Here is a 26,310-nt window from a genome sequence, read left to right on the forward strand (position 1 = left end):
GTGCTGGTTTAAGAGTAAACTGAATTGATTCTGCTTTATGTTTCCTTGCCTTATGGAAAAAGTTATCTTGTCAACATTAACTGGGCATGAACCATTTATCACAGCTCTTTATTCAATATCCCTACACTTTCTGAGATTCTTTTTTAGCAGCTCACCAGGGGTACAGCTGTCTTCTTGACTAGTAGCAAGGTGACCAAGGTGATTTGGCTGAAAAACATGAAGCCAAGCTGAAAAGATAAGAGTAAGAGTTCCCTGAGATAACTGGCAGCTTTTGATATTACATAAACAGCTGTGGACAGATACAAGACAGAAAGGTTGACACTCTGATTCCACGGAAAAGTATGTTCAGTGGAGAATAATGAACACTCACCATGCTTAGCTGTGGCAAAAGGAATCCACTGGAGTTATCCAATTGTTTTTTGGAGTCACCCAATTTTAATCAATATTTAAGCTATATGAGTGAGCTATCAAAGTACATCTTGGCCAGATACCTAAAAACATTGTTTTAATCAGTGTGTGAGTTCTTAGGGTTTCTAGAGGCACTAGTGTGAATATGAAAAGAAAAACCATCATGGTTATTTCACAGATCATTAAGTTGGCCTCAATACTCCTCCTAGAACTACACACACACACATACACACACACACAGAGTATCTTCTGGTGACAGTTTATCTCATTTTCCACAGTGCTCCTATATACCTAAGTGTGGAAAAAATTTTGAAGAATCCATGTCCCTGGTGAATGTTGTCATGGAAAACTTCAGGAAGTACCAACACTTCTCCTGCTATTGTGACCCGGAAGGAAACCAGAAGAGTGTCATCCTAACAAAACTCTACAGTTCCAACGTGCTGTTCCATTCACTCTTTTGGCCAACGTGTATGATGGCTGGGGGCGTGGCTATCGTTGCCATGGTGAAACTCACACAGTACCTCTCCCTGCTCTGTGAGAGGATTCAACAGATCAATAGATAAAAGCAAAGTGGATGAGATCATTTTCTTTAAAGTTCAAATACTGTTTTCTTTCATTCTTCACCAAAGAACCTTAAGTTTGTAATGTGCAGTCTGTTATGAGTTCCTTAATATATTCTTATACGTAGAGCAATAATGCAAAAGCTGTTCTATATGCAAACATGATGTCTTTATTATTCAGGGGAAGAAATAACTGTTTTTTGTTGGTTGGGTTTTTTTCATAATCTTGGTTCAATGCTGGAACTAGTACTTCCTTCTCTCCTTCCACCAAAATCGGGCTCAGTTATTCATTTGCCAAGCTTCGTGGAGGAATATAGACAATATCAGTGTGATAAGGTCTGTGCTCAGAGTTGTTAGATCTCTTGAAGATATTTCTGCAATATTTTTCATCGTTCATTGTTTACTAAAGCTGCAGCCAAAAATATTGTTTTCCTTACTCTATACTGAGCCCTGTAGCAAGTGAAGGTACCAGATTTCCTTTAGGACTTTAGGCATTTTCCTTGTATTTCTACCATATCACTATAAAGAAGGGGGGAAACCCAGCCAGCTATTTTTCTTTTATTACTTTATACTCATAACTTTAGATTTTTTAACTGATTTCCAAAAAATAAGCTGTTTTCCTTAACCAATTCTATCATCTCTTCCTGTGCTTTAAATAGAAAGTGAACAGAGCCCTTTTCCACGTTAAGACCCTGCTACTGTGTGAGGAAATAACATTTACAAGGAGTTTCATTACCTGTGAACTGACAATGTTGAATAGATGCTCCATTACAATCTGGGAAAGTCTATGTTACTAAGATATTTGTGTTAAAATATTTATTCCATTTCAATTGAACTGTTAGATGGTAAAATTAAGATCTTACTTGCTGGTCAAGACTGGTGGACTGATTTCAATGGGTAAATCTATCGTGGCAAATTAACATATTGGAATATTGCTTTTGGGAATTTATGTTTAAATTAATGAGTATGTAGTCTCTCTTTCTGACAAGTATTCCCCGATGGGATTTTAAAGCTATATGCACAGAATATTTGTCTCCTCTACATGTTTTACTTTTCTATTTACAGTTCCCTTTTTTGTTGTTAGATTTTATACACATTTTTTTTTTCCTTACACACACTTGAACTGAATAACAGATTTAAAGGAAGCCTTTGTTCACATTGACATTCACTTCTTGTGTTTGGGGGTGGGGCCGGGGGTGGGGGATGGAGGAATTGGTTTTAAACAAAAACATTCCGTCTTTTATTTAACATCAATAACAGAAGAAGAAGACAAACATCTATCTTTCTCATCTATTTAAGTACCTTTTTCTAATGTAGTATCAAGGTATTGCAGAATTTTACAAATCATATTTGTGGAATGAATGGTGAAACTAACCTGATGAAGTAGAAAGTATTCTGCAATACTGTAATACATAGTTTGACTTTTCATAAACAAATAAATCCATAGGGTATAATCAGGACTTCAAATGTGTAATTAAAACTTTTAAAAAATCCATTATATCAGCAAGATTTGATACCTCTTGCATTCTAAGCTGGCAAGCCCATGGCAGGCCAAAAACCTATGATTCACTATTTTTAAGCTTATTTAAAGAGATTATAAAGAAAGTTCCCTTTTTAACACCCAAACACATACACACAATATTATGAATACTTGGAAAATATGATGGAAAACTCAATTCTTACTCCACCTTAAAAACATAATTCTGAAGATGATAGAGAAATCTTTGTGACTACAGAGCTAAAAATTTACAACCTTTAATGTTCCTTGGGCTTCCTTCAAGTGATCCAAGGGTGAAACATATGCAAGTATTACTATATGAGTTACTTTTTATTTTCCTCTGGATTTTTAATTAAAGATTCCCAACTGATGTATCAGATAAGATTGTAGAAATCTCAAAATAATGACACCAAAAAGAAGTTAACTAGTGCCTTTTTGAATTCCAATAAAGCAACAGCCCCTTAAAGTAACTTAAATGTATATGCAATTAAATACTCATTATTAAAGGAGAAAGAACTGGGGCTAGTAATAATGTTTTAAATGCTTTGCATGTGTTAACTAACTTAATCTTTATAACAACCCTGTTAGAGGGAGCACTATTATTATCCTATCCTACAGATGAGAATGTTGAAGCTCAGAGATGTTAAGTAGCTTCCCCAAGGTTACACAGACACTAAGATGACAGAGAGCTGAGAAAGTAACCAGCCTGTAGCTTTCGCATTGTGGTAACCATTTACACGGCTTTGGGGTCTTTCAGATAACACTAATGAGGTCTGGAAGGGAAGCAGGACTGAGTAGACAATTTTTAAGCTGAATCTGTTCCACCCTTTCACATTTGCAGGGACTATAAGGAATAATACAAAGTATACCACTGACTTCTCTCTTAAGAATGAATTTGTAATCTACTGGAAGGGTTGAGATAATACATACGAAAAAATAGAGAACAGCTAGGTCTTTAATCCACATCAATGTGGATAATATCTACAGAGGGTTGGTATGAGGCTTAACTGGGAGTTATTAGGTAAAATGCCTAGCACTGTATATAGCATATAATAGATGCCTACCAAGTGGCAATTATTACTATTAATAGTAAAATGTATAAGTCATATTAATAGTATTAGTATAACCACTAGTAGTATATGGTCTCTTGGAGCTAGAATAGCTTAAAACATCGTTTTGCCCAAAACTCACACCAATGCATAAATCCCTTCTAATCCTTAGCAGGGATCATCTAGCCATAGGGCCAGTTACTACTTGAATCCTACCAGAAGTGAGACAGGTTACCAGTTAATAAAACAATGCTAAAAATTTTCCTGATAACAATATGAAATCTGCCTCCCTATATCTACTCACTAAATCCACACAAAACCTGATCAATACTCTTGTCACTAACTTATTCTATTAGTGTTATTTTATTTAAAAATGGAGGGAGGGTAGGGAAAGCGCAACTTCCATTTGTTTAGAATATAAGACCATAGAAAATAACTCATTCAGCCAGAATTATGACATAAATGAAAATTTATAAAAGTAGCATAAATGACATCAACTTTAAAAGGTTAATAATATAATCGTTAGAACCTAAACATTCATGAATGAATTAAATTGATAAGTTAGCTAAACCCTTTAATGCCCATGTGAATTTTATACCTCTCAAGTATGATTTGGCCTTCTGGAAAGTAACACTATCTGAAATTTTACATTATGTCCTTATTCAACTTTATGACAACAAACTAAGTTGTCTGACTAAGTAACCAGATTACTTAGGAGCATAGATGTTTTCCTAACAAAATGTTGCTACAATTGTGCCATGGGTTCGTCTTGGCTAAGGTACCATCCTCCAGTGCAATGCCAAGGAACTGGAAGGAAATGTCATTCTGTGCATTCTTGTAGTGACTTTATGAGCAAATGTTTCATTTACGTAGGAAGATAAGTTATTCTCTCAAACAATATAATCACTTAATTAGGGCTTCCAGACCTGTTCTTCAGCCAAGTTCTTCTAAAACAAATTTAATCCCCAAGCCCTTGCAAACTGTAATATGACCTGTTACCAACATAGTATGAGATCAGGCTATGGAGAAAGCTTCAAGGTTCTCTCCCCAATCCCACTAGCTATTAGCACAATTAGCAGTACCAGAAGTTTTTGTAGGTAGAAGTCACAATACCTGTTCATGAAAATCTCTCCTCCCCCTCCTTGGTGTCTCTCACTCTCTCTCCACCCCCCTTTCTCTTAGCTCTATTTCTTCTCTTGTTTAAACTCCATACAGCAGCAAAGATGATCCCCAGCCATTACATGTTCACGAAATCCCTTGTGTCTATAATCAAAACAGGAGAAAAACCCAGCATTCATATCAGTCCTCAAAAATGCCAGTTCTCTTTGTATCACTTGTACACTACTGGGCCCATCTCCGTAATGACGGAGAGCAGGGCACGTTATCTGCAGGCCCACCAGGTGGGGGTCAAATAATTCCCCAGATGTAAACACATGTGCGTGAAATAAGAGAGGAAGGGGTGCTGGGCAAGCAAAAACAACAGATGCCCACTACAGGCAACTTGGACAAACTCATACCAGATTCTTCTGTCAACACAGCTTTTGGTTGGAGAAAAAGTGCCACACATATGGGAAGGAAAAACTAGTGTTACTGAGAGAGTAAAGGAGTAAAAAGAACTGGCGCTCAAATTTTACCTTGTAATTTTTCTATGTATTCTCTAGTCATCTCATAAAATTTTTTTATTCTGGTTTTCACTCAGTGAGAGATGCAGGAATATTTTGGTTTCAGTCAGAGAGGTTCCCTTAAAGTCAACTGACACCATGCTAAGAGGAAAGAATTGATAGGAAACAGAAACGAGTTTAAAAGAAGGGAGGGTAGTGATAATATATGGGGAAAGGAGATTTGGAATTAGAAAATCTAATTTAAGCAACTATTGCTATTCATCAGTTACTAGAGAATTTCTCTGTGTTCTTCTTAAGGGCCTTCTCCTTCAAGGTTAATAAATACCTATTTAGACTAGCACAGATTCTGTTGTCCCATTTATTGCTTGTTTTGGAGTAAATTCATTTAAGGAGCACGTGAAGAGATGAATGGGTAGGTTCTCCCTACCCCTTAGGTTTTTCACACATCATAATTTAAGAAAACGGTTCCTTCTTAGACCATGCAGTGAGAGAGCTGGTCACAGAGACAGCAACAGGAAGCATCACTCACCATCTGCAATACTATGGTGACTTCAACATCTAGACATCCATATAATACCCTCAACTTAGGTCTGTCCAAACTCATCAGCCTCCTCCAGTTAGAGAATCATCAAAGCTCTGCTCTTTTATTTGCTGCACTAAAAATCCAGCAGTTTGTAAGGCAGCTGCAAACCCTGACACTTAGCTCCTTCCCATGGTGAGCAAACAAACAGACTGTCCTGGTGCCATCCTTGAGCATGACAGAAGTATCATTTCAGAACAATTAACAGTATCTGTCTCTGATCAAAAGCATTCAGCTGCTGTAGCTGACATCTAGCAATGCTGAGAAGAAAGCAGTGATTGGGGACTCATACTACATGTAAAATACATTCCTTCCTTTCCAACAGTTGTGACAGATACAGAACTTGGTGCAAATACTACACTTAGGTCCATCTCTAGAAAGTCATAATCAGCTGGGAAATTTCAGCTTCTCTAGAAAAAGAGAGTGCCCTAAATACAGCTTGGGCAACTGTCAATGGAAATCCCAGGAGCCAGGTCCAGCTCAGCCAGTTGAGGCCACGGAAAACAAACTGGTTTGTTGCTAACACCAACAAAGAGGACTTCCAACTCTCAATTTCTTTGAAAATGTCACACTATCTGGCTGAATAAATAACCCTTGAATATTAACAACACTCAAGTTATCCTGGCAAACATCCAAGACTATTTAGAAGATTCTACTTGGTGTCTGTGAGAAGTCACATGTCCAAATCATCCAACAGTGGAAATCAGCAACTGTCTCCGCTTTTAAGAATGAAGTATTTTAATAGCTGAGTAGCCTCAGAAACTGCCAGCATTTACCACTAAATTCAAAAAACCCACCGAGACTGGAACAAAGGGGGCCATTTGGAAGACCAGGTAAAGCCAGCAGTTTACTTTACCTCTGATATCAGTATAGTTTGTGGTCCCTGAACAGCAGCCACTGGGCAAACTACAAACTACCTTCACATGGTCATTCCCCCCATTTCCACTTCTATTTTGTGTAAAGTAGGAAATCAAACCCAACGCAACCCTGACATTGGTAGGCATCAAGGCCTGCTAAAAGGAAGAGGCTTTCATTCAGCAATAGACGTACACCAGCCTAATGTTCTGCCCGTATTTAGGAAAATTTACATCCCAAGACCTAGTAACAGTTTGCTGCTGCAAATGACTTAGATCATGGAGTGAAATGGCCCTTCAAGTCTCTTTCCCACAGTCATCCCCACACCTCTTATGCTTCAGCCATCTAATTAATCAGTGGTCATCCCTAATGTTCTAAATTCTTTCACACTTCTGGGCTTTTGCATTTACTGTCTCCTCTGCCTGAGACTCCTTTCTCTGATCTCTCTTCTATTCATCCGGCTAACTAATACTCATTCTTCAAGATTTAGCTCAAACTTCGTCTGCACCAGATGATTCAGGTCCAGAGTAGATGCCTGTCTTCTGTGCTTCAATAACATCCCATTGCACCCTTCTATAAAAACACTTATCACACCACATGAGAGTCGTGGTTTATTTCTCTAGTAGTCCTACAAGTTTCTTGAAGACATGGATTTATTTTATTCATCTTCATTTTATTATGTGTGTATATTCACAGCCCCTAGTACAATACAATTCCTGGCATATAGGAGGGCTCAATAAATGATACTTAAATGAATAAACAAATAATTGAATTACTAATAAAAAGTAGGCAAATTAAGCAGATTGCTCTGTATTGTGACTTGAATATCTTCCCAAAGAACAAAAATACCTGAAAAGCCACCAGGAGAGATCAGTACCTTTTAGTGTAGATTCTTGTGGCCTGACAGTAAAAGTGCAGATGGCCCTGAGCAATGCTGGCTTTCTCAGCCAATAATTCCTCATCACACTAAAGTACCCTATAACCATCCATCACTCCAGAAACGTAAGAGCAGAGCTATAGAAGAACATAAAAAGTAAATTCTGATAAAAGCCAATTGGAGTCTTAAATTTACAGAATGGAATAATGCCCAAGAGGGGGAAGGTCTAAATAAATGATTAGCACACAGGCTTTGGGAACATTCAGAACTGAGTTTGAATCCTGATTCCACTACTCACTAGCTGTGAGATTCGGGAAAATGTATTTAACTTACCGTGCATCAGTTTCTTCATCTGGAACACAGGAATAGTAACACCCAAATCATAAGATTAAATGAGATAATATATAAAATGCTTATCAAAATGTCTAGCACATAATAAACACTCATGAAATGACAGCAACTGTTTTATGATGATTAATAATAAAAGGCAGGGGACTTCCCTGGTGGCACAGTGGTTAAGAATCCACCTGCCAATTCAGGAGACACGGGTTCGAGCCCTGGTTCTGGGAAAATCCCACATGCCACGGAGCAACTAAGCCTGTGCACCACAACTACTGAGCCTGCGCTCTAGAGCCCGCGAGCCACAACTACTGAAGCCCACGCGCCTAGAGCCCGTACTCCACAACAAGAGAAGCCACTGCAATGAGAAGCCCATGTACCACAATGAAGAGTAGCCCCCACTTTCTGCAACTTATAGGAGGCCTGCACACAGCAAGGAAGACCCAACGCAGCCAAAACTAAATACATAAATAAATAAACTTTTTAAAAAATAATAATAATAGTAAAAGGCAGAGACTATTATTTTTACAACCGGGAACTGGAAGTTTTGAGGCAAAGAATCAAAACATGGATGCAAGTTGGGTAATAAAGATTAAGACAAGCTTCATCCCTCCGACAATTTTTCCGAGGACTGGCCCCAGCCTCAGCACTTCCAAATGAAACCTCATAACTAAGGTCAGTTCCTGGGACATTTGAAAGCATTCCTGTCAACAGAGGAATGTAGATGGGGAGTCAAGAGATTGATGTGAGATATTATATCACATGCTCCCTAGTTTCTTTGGAGGAGAAACCTCTGAAGAAGATTCTGTTCACTCCCCCCAAGTGGTAAGAAAAGGGATTCAGTCCTCATATAGAACCTCATCTAGGCAGTGTGTGAAATTCCAGAAAACTTCTTTAAAATGGAGGCAGAAGAGGCTGAGTGAGCAAGCATCTGAGTTTAAGGGCTCCAGAGAGCCACCCACAAAGGAAACAAGGGGTGCAGGGAGAGACTCAGAGGAGGAAGAAAAAGTGAATGTATATACTTAAACCAGAGGCACACTAAGACCAAAGCTACATTCAAGGAGTGCCAGACACTCAATCCAATTCCTGTTTCTTGCTAGAAAAGAATGGAGAAACTGACTCTGATTAACCACACACCTTATCCAAGTATACTGACATTTTTACACAAAGGATTACCAGACACTTACTTTAACTTGAGACTAAACATGAACTATCAACTCAGAAAACGAAAATGTTTATCCCTTACTTTCTATCTCCAATTTCCAGCAAACTGTTAAGAGTAAGAAGAAAATGACCTAATATGCAGCTAAACAGCATCACACTGGAAACATTTTTATTCTCCACCCCACACCCCAAAAAAGGATGGCTATAAGTGGAACACTTCGGACCCTCAAAAAAAATAATGTGTATACTCAGGAGATCTGGTGTGTCAGGAAAGGACCACAGTGCTTAAGATGTCTACACACAAACATACACACTTGCCCTTCTGGAAGAAATAGCTTCTTCAAGTTTTTTACCAGGCAGGGCTCATCTGCTTCCTAACTGAGTCATTACCATGTAGTGGCTCTGTTCTAGAAATTTTAAAGGGAAGAAAGTGGGGAGAAGGTAGAGGACAGAAGTTCCAGAAACTGTTTCTTCTCACAAATAAGTTATAACCTGATTTCTATCACAATTAAGCCAGAATAGCAAACTGGTGTTCAGAGAAAAGGTGATGTTTTTCTGCCTAAAATAAAACCATTAATATACCCAGACATCAGCATAATTGACTGGAAATTAGTTAAAACAGCAGAGAGCTGAAAAAAACACAACACAGAAGGTGTCCTGCCATCATCTGCGATCATTTTTCCCCCATCACTTACCACATGCTTAAAGAGGTGGGAAAGCAAATTGCCAACCACAGCAGAACATGACAAGCCTCCTGCTGCTCTCTGTATCCATGAGCTGCTCCTTCAGTCTGTTCAACCAAGTTCTGACTGCGGCTGCCCCAGGGATATTACAAGGGCTTGACTCATTTATACGTATGTCACGTTGTCAGGGTTTTCTCCCAAACAGGTAAAATATGCCACAAATCGTGTAATAAAATATGGCACAATTTGTCACATTTGCAACATTTCCAAATGTCAGTGTCATCTCCCTGGCAAATAAGAGAGGGAAGTGGGTTTTTAAAAATCTGGCCAAAAATGGTTCTGCTCTCTGTATTAAGAGGTTGTTCTGTGGCAGGGTCCTTTCCTGGCATGACTTACAGTACTGTTTTGGGAGTGCTCTCCCCAGAGCATAAAAGGAGGAAGAGAAAAACCTCAGGAAGATTCGCTGTAGGCACTGAAGATGTCCAGTGAATAAATGTGAATTATTACTGCCTAAAACTTAATTTTACAGAGTTAGGTTACATGCTTAGCACATGGTCAAAAATAATGAAAAGGGAGATGACCATAGTGACAGGTGATGCAAAAATGAAAGGATCGAGAAAAATGACCAGGCGGAAGCAGAGCCTCTGAGAATTCACCTGCAAAGCAAGCACTGCCTTGACAAATGGGATTTGGTGTCATCTATGCCTGTGTCCAATTTCTACGTTAAACATATGTTGAAGTATCAGTAAACCAGTAAAAAATACAGAAAAGAACATTATACCTCATGATTTGACATATGTCAGATTTCTATAATATAACAGAGACATATAACATGAAGAAGATATGATACCTTCTTTAAAAAGAACACTTGTGGAGAGGCCCTATATCACTTGGTATAGGCATGCAAATGTATTTGCGGGGGGACAGTGTGATGTGACGAGAGAAGCACTGGACATGGAGCCAGTGGACCAACTCCTTGCCTCAGCTCTTCCTCTTTCCAGCTAAGAGACAAGCCCCCTAGCCTCTCACCGTGTCTTGATTTTCTCCCTTACAAGGTGATGGTGAAAATAATACCTTTCCTCCTCACCTCAGATGGTTATTATGAAGATCAAATGAGATTATGTGCTTGAAAACATTTCATATACTTTGCACAGCTTTTTCTCCCTTTTCCCAAGGAATTCCATCCATGCCAATAGCTTTAAGACCTTCAAATATCAATTGATATTCCAAAATTTGCATATTTAGCTATGGGCTCTTCCCTAGGTCTCAAAGCTCCATCTTTATTTGCCTCTGGATATCTCCACCTGGGGAGTCTTCAGGCATTTACAACTCAATATGTCCAGTGGAAATGGCCCTCTTTCTAAACCCACACAAACACTTTTGCTCACACGTACCCCCACCCTCCCTGCCATTCATGCTGAACCTCTTGCTTTCCTTGGTGCATGATCCCACCACACTGTCACCATGTTGCACTGACCCTATGCCCTAAGCATCTCTGAGGTCAGCCCCTCCTTTTCTATCCACACTGTCACTCTCCTAGTAGCTGTAGCCTCAGAATCAGTCTTCCTACGTCCAATCTCTCCATTGCCCCCACCCCACCTTCTCTACACCAGAAGGAACATTTACAAATGGATACCTGATCATATCCCACCCTGAGTAGAACTGTGAAATGACTTCCCATTGCCTTTGTGAGGAAGCTCAAATACCATAACTTGACCTACAAGTGCTTCATGAATTCATCCCACGTTCCATTTCCAGCCTCATCTCCCCCTACCCACATCCCACTCCTCAAGCCGTCCTGTTCTAGCCATATTGAACTATTTCTTCAAACACACCAGACTTTCTCAAGCCTCTGTGCCTTTGCCCCTGCTCTCTGCCTAGCCTTCCTCCTAATGTCAGCAGAGGGATTGGTAAAAGCATGGACTCTGGAGACCAAATGCCTGGGTTCATACCCTGTCTCTGCCCTGGGCATGATACTTGTCTTATTTGGGGTTCACCCAAAAGCAGACTCTGAGACAAAGAGCCAGCAGTTTATTTGGAGGTTCAGAAAATACCAGTAGGGGAGTGGGGAAGTATACAACATGATGATTTGATGCATATATATACTGCAAAATAATTACCAACAATAGGGTTAGTTAACACATTCATCACCTCACATAATTACCATTTTGTGTCTGTATATGGTGAGAATATCTACAGTCTACTTTCTTAGCAACTGTCAAGTATATAATACAGTATAGTTAACTATAGTCAACATGTTGGACATTAGATTCCCAGAACTTATTCATCTTATAACTGGAAGTCTGTACCCTTTGACCAACATTTCCCCATTTCCCCCACACCCCAGTCCCTGGAAATTACCATTCTACTCTCTGTTTCTGTGAGTTCAGATACTCTAGATTTCACATATAAGTGATGTCATAAAATATTTGTCTTTCTCCGACTTATAACGCTAAGCATGATGCCCTCAGGGTCCATCCATGTTGTCAAAATGACAGGATTTCCTTCTTTCTCATGGCTGAATGATATTCCATTTTATATATATATATATTTTTAATATATATATAATATATGTATTATATATATATATATATATAATAGATCTAGAGTCAGGATTTATGGGCCTAGGAATTGAGGAATAGAAATGGGAGTAGCACCATTCACTATTAGCCCTAATTATCCACTAGCAAATTTTTGCTTCTCATCCCCATGACCTCCCATCCCCAGCAGACTTCTGCTCTGCTAGTCTAAAGGTCTAAGTTTTAAAAGAAGGAATGCTTGAAGTATCTGAAATACAACAATGATTAAGACATAATATCATACATCACATCTATACATATATCTCACATCTTCTTTATCCATTCAACTGTAACCAGACACTTAGGCTGTTTCCATATCTTGGCTATTGTGAATAATGCTGCAGTGAACATGGGAATGCAGATATCTCTTGGAGACCCTGATTTCATTTGCTTTGGAAATATACCCAGAAGTGGGATTGCTGGGTTATATGGTAGTTCTATTTTTAATTTTTTGAGGAAACTCCATAATGTTTTCTATAGTGGCTATAAGATACTCTCCTAGCTCCAAAGCATATTCCTATCATGGCATTTACCAAATTCCTTTTGACTATTTTTTATTACATTTTTATGGGTCTTTCTTTTCTATCAAGCAGTGTCTTGAAGGGAATTCTTGTCAAATTCTATGCCTAGGACTTCCCTCCACCTGTAAATGCAGGGGACACGGGTTCAAACCCTGGTCCAGGAAGATCCCACATGCCACACAGCAACTAAGCCCGTGTGCCACAACTACTGAGCCTGCACTCTAGAGCCTGTGAGCCACAACTACTGAAGCCTGCATGCCTAGAGCCCATGCTCCACAACGAGAGAAGCCACTGCGATGAGAAGCCCGCGCACTGCAACGAAGAGTAGCCCCCACCCACTGCAACTAGAGAAAGCCCACGCGCAGCAACGAAGACCCAATGCAGCCATAAATAAATAAATAGATAGATAAATAAATAAATAAGTTTATTATTAAAAAAATTCTATGCCTAGCACAAAGTGAGCACTCAGTAAGTGTTTGTAAAATTGAGTTGAACTAAGTTGTCTTTCATAAAACTTGTTTTCTTTTTATGCCAAAAAAGGAAAGAAAATGGAGTTAGAGCTAGAAAAAGAAATAAGAAAAAGAAGAGAAAGGAGGTGTGTATTCAAAATGCATTAATAGTAGGGGCTCAGTATTTTCCAAATAAAGTAATAAGAGACTATGAAATGAGCACTAGTACGTATCAGGCATTATGTGAAGCACTTAAAATACAACAATGATTAAGACAAAGTCCCTGCCCCAAAAAAAGATTACAGAGGGAATACACAGATTAATGAATAAAAGGAACAGATATCACTTAGTTAAATAGCGGTAGGGAAGAGACAAGGTCACCCAAGGATAGTCATCGGTTCAGGTCAATGCTCTTTAACCAATTTACAAGTGCTAAACAGTCACAACCAAAACTGGCCTATACTCTGAAGTTTGGGGAACTTCGCTGGTGCCTTGATAGCACATGTTTCCTACTTGGATACTAAATATTTCCAGTTCTATGAGGTCAACTCGACACATCAGAAAATACTACACGGAAACAACCGCCACTGGGGGCGTCGCGCTGAGGCCGTCCCGCCCCGGTCTCTACGCCCGGCCCGATTGGCCGCACGGCGCTGAGGCCCGCCCCCGCTTGTGCAGCCGGCCCCAGAGGGGCGGGAGGGTCCCGGCGGCATGGCGTGGAGCACCCGCCGGGGCCACGAGAACAGGCGCCCCGCGGAACTGCTACTCCCAGAGCAGCCCGGGCCCCCCATCTCCGCCCCGCCGCGCTCTCAGGCGCCGAGCACTACAACTCCCGGCATGCCGTGAACTTAACGGCCGCGCCTCCAGGGTGGAGTCCGGCCCTCCCGGCCGCCCCCTTCTCCCGCCCCATCCCCGCCGCGCGCGGAGCGGGGACGCGAGCCATGGAGGAGACACCGACCCCGCTGCTGGGCAGCCGCAAGCCTCACCTGGAGAAGCTGACCTTGGGGGTCACCCACATCCTAGAATCATCCCAAGGTGTGACAGAGGTGACCCTCATAGAAAAGGCGCCTGCTGAATGTCACATGATTTCTTCATGGGAACAAAAAAATAACTGTGCTGCCTGAGGATCTGAAGAACTTTTACCTGATGACCAACGGCTTCCACATGACATGGAATGTGAAGCTGGATGAACACACCATTCCATTGGGCAGCATGGCAATTAACAGCATCTCAAAACTGACTCAACTCAACCAGTCTTCCATGTGCTCTCTTCCTAACGCACCAACTCTTGCAGACCTGGAGGATGATACACAAGAAGCTAGTGAGAACCAGCCAGAGAAGCCTCACTTTGATTCTCGCAGTGCGGTAGTTGAGCTGGATCCTTGCAACCTGAATGGGAAGGTTTGCGTTGCCTACAAAAGAGGGAAACCAGCATTAGCACAAGACACTGAGTTCTGGTTCCTGGACAGAGTATAATTATACCGGCATTTTCTCACAGATACCTTCACTGCCTATTATCTCCTGCTTATCACCCACCTGGGCCTGCCCCAGTGGGAGTATGCCTTCACCAGCTATGGCATTAGCCCACAGGCCAAGCAATGGTTCAACACGTATAAACCCATCACCTACAACAGCCGACTCCTTTGTGAACAAGCTGGATCCCAGCAAAGTGTTCAAGAGCAAGAACAAGACATTAACCCCCCCCCCAAAAAAAGGGCCTGTTCAGCCTGCAGGTGGCCAGAAAGGGCCCACGGGTCCTCCTTCCACCTCTGAATCCTCCTCTGGCTCTGGAAACCCTGTCCGAAAATGAGCGCCCCACCTCCAGCTCCCAGCCAGCCCCACAGCGATGATTTCCAAGCACAGATGCCCCAAGCGTGGCCCAAGCCTCAGATTCTGTGTATGGAACCATAGTCCTCTCCCCATCCGAGTCACAAACTCCTAGGCCTTTTACTGCCATTGGCTTGAGCCAGGAGTTGGAAGGGCATACCCAGCTCTCCCCAAGAATCCTTCTCTCATACCCCTTACAGCAGGTTGTGCCACCTACTAATTCTGGAAGCTGTGGAGAATGTAAGGTGTAAGTGACTAAGTAGATCTATTAAGAGCTTTCTTTTCTTTCTACTCCAACCCCCTACCCCTCAGCAGTAATTAAATAAGTCCCCCATAGAAACCACTGGTTTTGACCTATGAGGCATTAGAACTATGCTGTTCAACTGGTAGCCACTTTTTAAAGACCTAAATTTAAGCCATATTAAAAATGCAGTTCCTCAATTATATTAGCCACATTGGGAGTATTCACATGGCTAGTGGAGTCTGTATTAGCACAGAGAGGATGTAACATTTCTATCATCACAGAAAGTTCTACTGGGCAGCACTGCATTAGAATACTTTTGCATTACCCTTCCTCAGATCAGTTAATTTTTGTTAAAGAATAATGATACCTTAATTTGATGGGTTATAATGTTCCATGAAAAACCTTGAATGTCCATTTTTATGTTCTTTATATCCTTCACCACAAACAGATCTTGCTTTGCTCATTTTCAGTTTCCTATAAATTTTCTCATCTTCATCAGTTTCCTATAAAGTTTCTTATTTCCAGTTTTGTGATGTGATATTTGTATGTTTGCCAAAATTATCTTTCTCACTTTTTTTTTTAAAGAAGAGGTGATTCTGCTGTACCATTAAAACCAAAACAAAACAAAACCTGCCAAGCATTGCTTTGCCGGGACTCTTCATGCACAGTTTTGATGAAATCAGTCACTGTTGACAAGAGCTTCCACCTGCTCTGCCTACTCACAACTGCTCAACAACTCATGGGGTAGCAGAAAAGGAGAGAGGGGAACCAAGTTGTCAAGGATAATAGCTAAGGTTTAGTCTTCCAGAAGCATTTTTCTGCCAAAACTCATAAAAGGGAGAACCAGCAGTGCCAGATAAAGACATTCCAGCATTTCGCTCCTTCCCCAAGTCAGGGTTAGAAGGGGATTGAGAAGTTGTGTCATCTTCCACTGTGGCAGGTGTCCTTCCTCTAGAGCTCATGGAGCCCCTGAATTATTTCTTAAGTCCCGGTCCAGTTCTCGCTTTCACAAATGAAGCAGCAGAGGAGCCATGAAACAACGGTGCACTTCAAATCTGTGACAATCAGCTGGAATCCCCAAAGGGCTGTAGACAGAAGAGGGTTCCTATAAGGAAAGGTTTGAGACCCACCTCAGGAGAAGCAGAGAATTCAAGAGCAGGTCCCGGGCTTCCCTGGTGGCGCAGTGGTTGAGAGTCCGCCTGCCAATGCAGGGGACACGGGTTCGTACCCCGGTCCAGGAAGATCCCACATGCAGCAGAGCGGCTGGTCCCGTGAGCCATGGCTGCTGAGCCTGCGCGTCCGGAGCCTGTGCTCCGCAACGGGAGAGGCCACAACTAGGACCCAGTGGAAAATGAAGATTTGGGGCCTTTTGTCCAAAAATCAGGTAAACACTACCATTAGAAGTACTAATAAGCAGTAGCAATTCTCATATCAGACAAAGTAGGCTTTAAAATAAAGACTATTACAAGAGACAAAGAAGGACACAACATAATGATCAAGGGATCAATCCAAGAAGAATATATAACAATTGTAAATATTTATGCACCCAGCATAGGAGCAACTCAATACATAAGGCAAATGCTAACAGCTATAAAAGAGGAAATCGACAGTAACACAATCATAGTAGGGGACTTTAACACCCCACTTTCACCAATGGACAGATCATCCAAATTGAAAATAAATACAGAAACACAAGCTTTAAATGACACATTAAACAAGATAGACTTAATTGATATTTATAGGACATTCCATCCAAGAACAACAGAATACACTTTCTTCACAAGTGCTCATAGAGCATTGTCCAGGATAGATCATATCTTGGGTCACAAATAAAGCCTTGGTAAATTTAAGAAAATTGAAATCATATCAAGTATCTTTTCCGAACACAACGCTATGAGACTAGATATCAATTACAGGAAAAAATCTATAAAAAATACAAACACATGGAGGCTAAACAATACACTACTAAATAACCAAGAGATCACTGAAGAAATCAAAGAGGAAATCAAAAAATACCTAGAAACAAATGACAAAGAAAACACGATGACCCAAAACTTATGGGATGCAGCAAAGCAGTTCTAAGAGGGAAGTTCATAGCAATACAATCCTACCTCAGGAAACAAGAAAAATCTCAAATAACCTAAGCTTACACCTAAAGCAATTATAGAAGGAAGAACAAAAAAAACCCCAAAGTTAGCAGAAGGAAAGAAATCATAAAGATCAGAAATAAGTGAAAAACAAATGAAGGAAACGATAGCAAAGATCAATAAACCTAAAAGCTGACTCTTTTAGAAGATAAACAAAATTGATAAACCATTAGCCAGATGCATCAAGAAAAAAAGGGAGGGGCTTCCCTAGTGGCACAGTGGTTGAGAGTCCGCCTACCAATGCAGGGGGCTCGGGTTCGTGCCCCGGTCTGGGAAGATCCCACATGCCACGGAGCGGCTAGGCCCATGAGCCATGACCGCTGAGCCTGCACGTCCAGAGCCTGTGCTCTGCAACTGGAGAGGCCACAACAGTGAGAGGCCCACGTGCTGCAAAAAAAAAAAAAAAGAAGACTCAAATCAACAGAATTAGAAATCAAAAAGGAGAAGTAATAACTGACAATGCAGAAATAAAAAGGATCATGAGAGATTACTACAAGCAATTATATGCCAACAAAATGGACAACTTGGAAGAAATGGACAAATTCTTAGAAAAGTACAACCTTCCGAGACTGAACCAGGAAGAAATAGAAAATATAAACAGACCAGTCATAAGCACTGGAACTGAAACTGTGATTAAAAATCTTCTAAGAAACAAAAGCCCAGGACCAGATGGCTTCACAGGCGAATTCTATCAAACATTTAGAGAAGAGCTAACACCTATCCTTCTCAAACTCTTCCAAAATATGGCAGAGGGAGGAACACTCCCAAACTCATTCTACGAGGCCACCATCACCCTGATACCAAAACCAGACAGAGATGTCACAAAGAAAGAAGACTACAGGCCAATATCACTGATGAACATAGATGCAAAAATCCTCAATAAAACACTAGCGAACAGAATTCAACAGCACATTAAAAGGATCATACACCATGATCAAGTGGGATTTATCCCAGGAATGCAAGGATACTTCAATATATGCAAATCAATCAATGTGATAAACCATATTAACAAATTGAAGGAGAAAAACCATATGATCATCTCAATAGATGCAGAAAAAGTTTTTGACAAATTCAACACCCATTTATGATAAAAACCCTGCAGAAAGTAGGCACAGAGGGAACTCTCCTCAACATAATAAAGGCCCTATATGACAAACCCACAGCCAGCATCGTCCTCAATGGTGAAAAACTGAAACCATTTCCACTAAGATAGGAACAAGACAAGGTTGCCCACTCTCACCACTCTTATTCAACATAGTTTTGGAAGTTTTAGCCACAGCAATCAGAGAAGAAAAGGAAATAAAAGGAATCCAAATCGGAAAAGAAGAAGTAAAGTTGTCACTGTTTGCCGATGACATGATACTATACATAGAGAATCCTAAAGATGCTACCAGAAAACTACTAGAGCTAATCAATGAATTTGGTAAAGTAGTGGGAAACAAAATAAATGCACAGAAACCTCTTGCATTCCTATACACTAATGATGAAAAATCTGAAAGAGAAATTAAGGAAACACTCCCATTTACCATTGCAACAAAAATAATAAAATACCTATGAATAAACCTACCTAAGGAGACAAAAGACCTGTATGCAGAAAACTATAAGACATTGAGGAAAGAAATTAAAGATAATACAAAGAGATGGAGAGATATACCATGTTCTTGGATTGGAAGAATCAACATTGTGAAAATGACTCTACTACCCAAAGCAATCTACAGATTCAGTGCAATCCCTATCAAACTACCAATGGCATTTTTCACAGAACTAGAACAAAAAATTTCACAATTCGTATGGAAACACAAAACACCCCGAGTAGCCAAAGCAATCTTGAGAAAGAAAAACGGAGCTGGAGGAATTAGGCTCCCTGACTTTATACTACAAAGCTACAGTAATCAAGACAGTATGGTACAGGCACAAAAACAAAAATATAGATCAATGGAACAGGATAGAAAGCCCAGAGATAAACCCATGCACATATGGTCACCTTGTCTTTGATAAAGGAGGCAAGAATATACAATGGAGAAAAGACAGCCTCTTCAATAAGTAGTGCTGGGATAACTGGACAACTACATGTAAAAGAATGTAATTAGAACACTCCCTAGCATCATACACAAAAATAAACTCAAAATGGATTAAAGACCTAAACGAAAGGCCAGACACTATAAAACTCTTAGAGGAAAACATAGGCAGAACACTCTATGACATAAATCACAGCAGGATCCTTTTTGACCCACCTCCTAGAGAAATGGAAATAAAAACAGAAATAAACAAGTGGGACCTAATTAAACTTCAAAGCTTTTGCACAGCAAAGGAAACCATAAACAAGATGAAAAGACACCCCTCAGAATGGGAGAAAATATTTGCAAATGAAGCAACTGACAAAGGATTAATCTCCAAAATATACAAGCAGCGCATGCAGCTCAATATCTAAAAAACAAACAACCCAATCCAGAAATGGGCAGAAGACCTAAATAGACATTTCTCCAAAGAAGATATACAGATTGCCAACAAACACATGAAAGAATGCTCAACATCACTAATTAGAGAAATGCAAATCAAAACTACAATGAGGTATCACCTCACACCAGTCAGAATGGCCATCATCAAAAAATCTACAAACAATAAATGCCGGAGAGGGTGTGGAGAAAAGGGAACCCTCTTGCACTGTTGGTGGGAATGTAAATTGATACAGCCTCTATGGAGAACAGTATGGAGGTTCCTTAAAAATCTAAAAATAGAAGTACCATACGATCCAGCAATCCCACTCCTGGGCATATACCCTGCGAAAACCATAATTCAAAACGAGTCATGCACCACAATATTCACTGCAGCTCTATTTACAATAGCCGGGACATGGAAGCAACCTAAGTGTCCATCAACAGATGAATGGGTAAAGAAGATGTGGCACGTATATACAATGGAATATTACTCAGCCATAAAAAGAAACGAAACTGAGTTATTTTTGTGAGGTGGGTGGACTGTCATACAGAGTGAAGTAAGTCAGAAAGAGAAAAACAAATACCATATACTAACACATATATATGGAATCTTAAAAAAAATGGTTCTGAAGAACCTAGGGGCAGGACAGGAATAAAGACGCAGACGTAGAGAATGGATTTGAGGATGTAGGGAGGGGGAAGCGTAAGCTGGGATGAAGTGAGAGAGTGGCATGGACATATATACACTACCAAATGTAAAACAGATACCTAGTGGGAAGCAGCCGCATAGCACAGATAGATCAGCTTTGTGTCCACCTAGAGGGGTGGGATAGGGAGGGTGGGAGGGAGATGCAGGAGGGAGGAGATATGGGGATATATGTATATGTATAGCTGATTCACTTTGTTATACAGCAGAAACTAACACACCATTGTAAAGCAATTATACTACAGTAAAGATGTTAAAAAAAAAAAAAGAAAATACTATGCAGTTCAGGTCTAGAGAAGAGTTTGTTCACTTCCACTAAGTCCAATCTGGACACAGTATGAAAAAGAAAAAAACAATCTCTTGGAAAGGTATATTTTCTTAAAACTCTTCATGCACTGGTATGTAACATTTGCTAAGGATTTATTTAGTGAAGGAAGCAAGGGAGAAGCCACCATGTAGGGCTTGCTTCAAGCATATATGATGACCTCTTCTGTGGATACCAGTCAGCCTCCTTCCCAGCCACTCCTGTCATCACCAATGGGCTGATTAACAGTGGCCATGGTGGCAAGGATGGAGTTTATACATGGGCTCCACAATATGAACTCCCACGCACGAAAGCTGATCTGGCTACAACCACCGCTGAGTGCCCAATCTGCCAGTAGCAGAGACTAACATTTTGTATGTGACAAGGCACCATTCCCCATCTAGTGGCAGGTTGAAAGCACTGAACCACTTCCACTGTGGAAGGGGTAGTACTTTGTTCTTACTGAAGTAGACACTCTGGTTATGGATTTGGCTTCCCTACTTGCTATGCTTCTGCCAAAACTACCATCCTGGGACTTATAGAATGTTACCCACTATCATGGTATTCTAACAATATTGCTTCTGATCAAGGAACTCACTTCTCAGCAAAAGAAGTGTAGCAATAAGCCCATGATCATGGAATCCACTGGTCTTACCATGTTGCCACCATCCAAAACATCTGGCTTAATAGAACAGTGGAAGGACATTTTGGAGGTTCAGTTACAGGGTGCAGTACCTTGCAGAGCTAGGGCAAGGTGCTCCAGGAGCCTATATATGCTATTATTCAGCATCCGATATATGATTATATTTCTCCCAGAGCCAGGATTCATGGGTCCAGGAACTGAGGAATGCAATTAGGTGTGGTACCACTCACTATCAGCCCTAATCAACCACTAGCAAAATTTCTGCTTCTCATCCCCATGACCTCCCATCCTCAGTAGACCTCTGTCTGCTGGTCTAAAGTCTAAGATTCAAAGGTAGAAATGCTTTCTCCAGTAGACACAAAAATTATTTCAATGAACTGGAAGTTAAGACTGATATGCCACAACTCACTCCTTACGGTTCTAAATCCACAGCCAATGAAAGAGTTACTGTACTGGCTGGGGAGACTGATCCTAATTATCAAAGGGAAACTGAGTTGCTACTACACAATAAGGAACAGTATGTCTGGAATACAGGTCTCTTAGGGTCTCTCTTAGTACTACTATTCCCTTTGACTAATTCCCATCAATTAATGGAAAACTGCAACAACCCAATTAAGGCAGGAATGCTTAATGGCCCAGACCCCTCAGAAATGAAAATGCAAGTCACTTCACCAGGCAAAGAGCTATAATAAACTGAAGTTCTTGCTGAGGGCAAAGAGAATATGGAATGAGTAGTGGAATAAGATAGCTATAAATGCCAGCTACAACCACATGACCAGTTATAAAAATGAAAACACAGGACTTTCCTGGTGGCACAGTGGTTAAGAATCCACCTGCCAATGCAGGGGACACGGGTTCGATCCCTGGTCCAGAAAGATCCCACATGCCGCAGGGCAACTAAGCCCGCGAGCCACAACTACTGAGCCTGCGTGCCACAAATACTGAATCCCACATGCCTAGAGCCCGTGCTCCGCAACAAAGATAAGCCACAGCAATGAGAAGCCCGTGCACCAGAAAAAAAGAGTAGCCCCTGCTCACTGCAACTAGAGAAAGCCCACACACAGCAATGAAGACTCAACACAGCCAAAAAATAAATAAATAACTTTATTTTTAAAATAAAAATGAGAACTATAATAGTTATGAGTACTTCCTTATTTTGTTATGTTTGTATGTATTTTAAGAAAATATATTTGCCTTCAACCCTCTCTTATCCCCTTATCATCTAAGATGTATTACAATAGTTAACTTTATATGTCACAATAGTTAAGTGACAAAATATCAAGGATAAGAGTAAATATCACCCAAGGACTTTGCATCCTCTTCTAGCAAAGGGTTAGTGTGTTTTCATGACATGCAGGGTAGTTGTGTCATGTTAGATGGAAGTATGACTTTGTTATTGTCTTTATTTGGAGATTAAATATGGCTTAAGGAGATGTGTATGGTTGCCAGGATGACAAGATGTAGACTGTCATGGTCAGTTCTATGTGTCAACTTGGCTAGGATGTGGCTCCAGTTATTCAATCAAACACTAATCTAGGTGTTACTGTGAAAACATTTTGTAGATATGATTAGCATCTATTATCAGTGGACTCTTAAGTAGGAGAGATTACCCTAAATAATCTGGGTGGGCCTGATTCTATCAGCTGAATGGTCTTAAGGGCAGAACCAAGGTTTCCCTGAAGAAGAAATTCTGCCTATGCCTGAAGCTTCAGCTCATGCCAGAGAGTTCCAGCTAGACCTTACTGATAGCCTGCCCTACAGATAAATGTAGATATATAGCATACATATAGATATTATATAGATATATCTTGCTTGCACATGACTATCTTGGCAAAATTCACAAGAAAACTGGTATTGTTATTTGCCTTCTAAGAGGGAACTTGGTGGCTGGGAGATAGGAGAGAGACATTTTTCACTGTACACTTTTAGTAACTTTGAATTTTGAACTACTGGAATGTATTAGCTATTCAAAAAGTTCTTTTATTTTAAAGTTATATAATTCCTTGAGAGAGCATCGTTCTAATTCTCACTAATTTCCTCTTCCCCTTTCCTTATATTCAGGTCTTATCTATGTCCATCTAGGTATACTGGCCCAAAACACTTTCTAAACACACAACTCTCAAACTGTGACTCCTTAAAAACTATCCATACCTTGAAAGGGTCAATGGACAACATAATCTTAAAAGACTCTGAGATTGTTCAAGAGTCCATATTCGCCAAACTTTGGTACTACAAGCAGTACGAGGTACTTTATGAAAATAAACCTCTATAGGGAGAATTTGCTAGTTGCTTCAATGGTGTGTATAAAAATATTGTGGAGATTCACTTTGAAATAGCAAAACATCAAAGAAACAGGTGAGCAGTCAATTGCAGCCCAACAAGGAGCCCCATTACACTATGTTACAGGATAATCACTCATCTTTAGTGCTTCCTGGGATTTTGGAATGTCATTTGAAGCCATGTAACTTTATGGTGATGCATTGATCACGATGAATTTCTGCAGTGTTAAATGGCAGATGTTGTTATAAAAAAAATACACCATTTCCATATCAGACATAATCTCCAATTCGGATCCTTACTATTAAAGATGAAAATATGGGGAAATAACCCTCCATCAATGAAATGGCAGGGAATAGAAAGCCAACACACAAATGATACAGAGGGAAACTAAAAAACAGACCCATCACTAGCATGACACTAGAGGTCAGACTGTGAGTTTATCCACTGATGTGTCACTTTGTCACTGATTTTACTGTAAGAAAAATGCTATATCTGTGGATTACAAGGTGGGAAATAAGGAACTGAATAAATTAGCTTCTTGTGCTTCCAGAAGAAAATGAATTAAAATAACAGCTGGATTAATAAGCAGGTAAAAGTTGTTTAAAGACAAAGATTACTGGGAGCTCAGTTGTATCAAGCCTCTTAGAGAGTACACAGTCCATGGAAAATCATGACAACTGTAGCCAGCTATCAGGCACTGTACAGTTATCTGGGTTTGCTAGCACTATGGCAATCAAACATAAACTCTCAAAAAAAACACAAAAGCAGTATGTTTTCTACTCATAGCCTGACAGAAAACAGGTAAGATTTTCCTAGGCAAAGCACAAAACCAACAAGCCATAGAGGAACATACTGACAGATTAAACTACATCAAAATACTGACAGATTCAAAAACAGCCATAGAAGTTCACAAGCAAGTGAAAGATATAGATAAAATATTTATAATTCATATAATAGGCAAATTATATGTCTAGTAAATAAAGTGCTCCTAAAAATCAAGAAAAAAAAAAGAGGGCAACAGATAATGAACAAAGGATAGGCATGGGCAATTCATAGAAATGGAAATAAGAATGGCCAATAAGTGTTTGGAAAAATGTTTAATCACATTAATAATCAAGAAAAAGTAAACTAAATCAACAATAATATATCGCTGTATGTTCAGCCTATAAAATCAGCTTCGTCAGCCTGTAAAATATCAAAACTGTATGATTCCCAGTGTTATTACTGTGTAAAAATGAGAACTCTGTGTGAGTGCAAATTAGTATAGCTCTTATGGAGAACAATTTAGGAGTATTGTCAAATTTTAAAATGTGAATTCCATTTGACTTAGCAATTCCACCTCTAAGGACATCTCTTAGAGATATAATTATATTTAGATATATGATTGAGGAGTGTGCACTGCATTAATGCTGTTCACAGTAAAAAAAAAAAAGGAAAATAAAGGTCCATTAGAAAGGAAAGTGGTTAAATATGTACATGCATACCTTGAACATCTTTTCAGTGGTTAAAAAAGTTGAAGTAGACCCATATGTACAAATGTGGAAAGATCCGTAAGACATAGTATATGAAAAGCAAGCCAAATTTATGATACATATGAAATGGATATACTCCATATATGTACATTATGTAAATCTATAAATGCATGGGGGAAATCTGAAATTATAAACACCAAACAAATTATAAACACCAAAGTTTCTTCTGGGGAGGAGAGTTGGATACAGGACAAAAAGTGAAAGCAGGCTTTCATTTTTTATTCTTTATTCTTCTATGTTACCTAAATCTTAATTTTTATAACATGGTGTAGTGGGCTAAATGGTACCCTCAAAAATATGTGTCCTATGATACTTAGTCTTATGTGTTAACTTAGCTAGACTATAGTACTCAGTTATTTAATGAAACACTGATCTAGTTGTTTCTGTGAAGGTATTTTGTAGATGTGGTTAATATCTTGATTGTTGGCTTTAACGGAGATTACCCTTGATGCAGTGGGTGAGCCTCATCCAATCAGTTAAGGCCTTAAGAGTAACCACTGTGGTTTCCCAGAGAAGATATTCTGCCCCAAGACTGTAACATCAATTTCTGCCTGAGTTTTGAGCCGGTCCACCTGACCTACAGATTTCAGACTTGGAGACTCTCAAATGAGCCAGTTCCTTGAGAGAGAGAGAGAGAGATAGAGAGAGAGACCTCCTCTTCATTCTGTTTTCTGGAGAACCCTGATTAATACATATTCTAACGTCTGGAACCTGTAAATATTACCTTGGCTGGAAAAGGTTTTTTGCAGATGTGACTAAGTTAAGGATCTTGAGATGAGAAGATCATCCTGAATAATCCAGGTGGGCCCTAAATGTCATCACAAGTGTCCTTATAAGAGAGAGGCAGAGGGGGTTTGACACAGAGAAGCAGATGTGAGACAGAGGAAGAGATCAGAGTGGTGTGACAAATCATGGACTGCCAGCTGCCACTAGAAGCTGGAAGAGACAAAAAACAGATTCTCCCCTCCCTGAAGAGTCCAGTGGGTGTACAGCCCTGCCAACACT

At 40.0% G+C, this 26,310-nt stretch overlaps 1 protein-coding gene and 1 pseudogene across 2 annotated transcripts in view; both read left to right on the forward strand.

Annotated features, from left to right (window-relative positions):
• KCNMB2 (potassium calcium-activated channel subfamily M regulatory beta subunit 2) overlaps positions 1-971 on the forward strand; it is a gene marked incomplete at both ends in the record, with an annotated part of 30,301 nt that extends 29,330 nt beyond the window's left edge. The window contains one exon of the mRNA XM_081234702.1: positions 687-971. Coding sequence (XP_081090828.1) covers positions 687-971 — 285 coding nt within the window. The remainder of the gene's footprint in view (positions 1-686) is intronic.
• A 13,148-nt stretch (positions 972-14,119) lies between these two features.
• Positions 14,120-14,994, forward strand: LOC308618001 (tubulin polyglutamylase complex subunit 2-like; annotated as a pseudogene). The gene has a single exon. The product of its transcript is annotated as a tubulin polyglutamylase complex subunit 2-like (transcript).
• Positions 14,995-26,310: the final 11,316 nt, after the last annotated feature.

Source organism: Mesoplodon bidens, assembly GCF_964165515.1.
Source record: "Mesoplodon bidens genome assembly, chromosome: 5".
NCBI lineage: Eukaryota > Metazoa > Chordata > Mammalia > Artiodactyla > Ziphiidae > Mesoplodon > Mesoplodon bidens.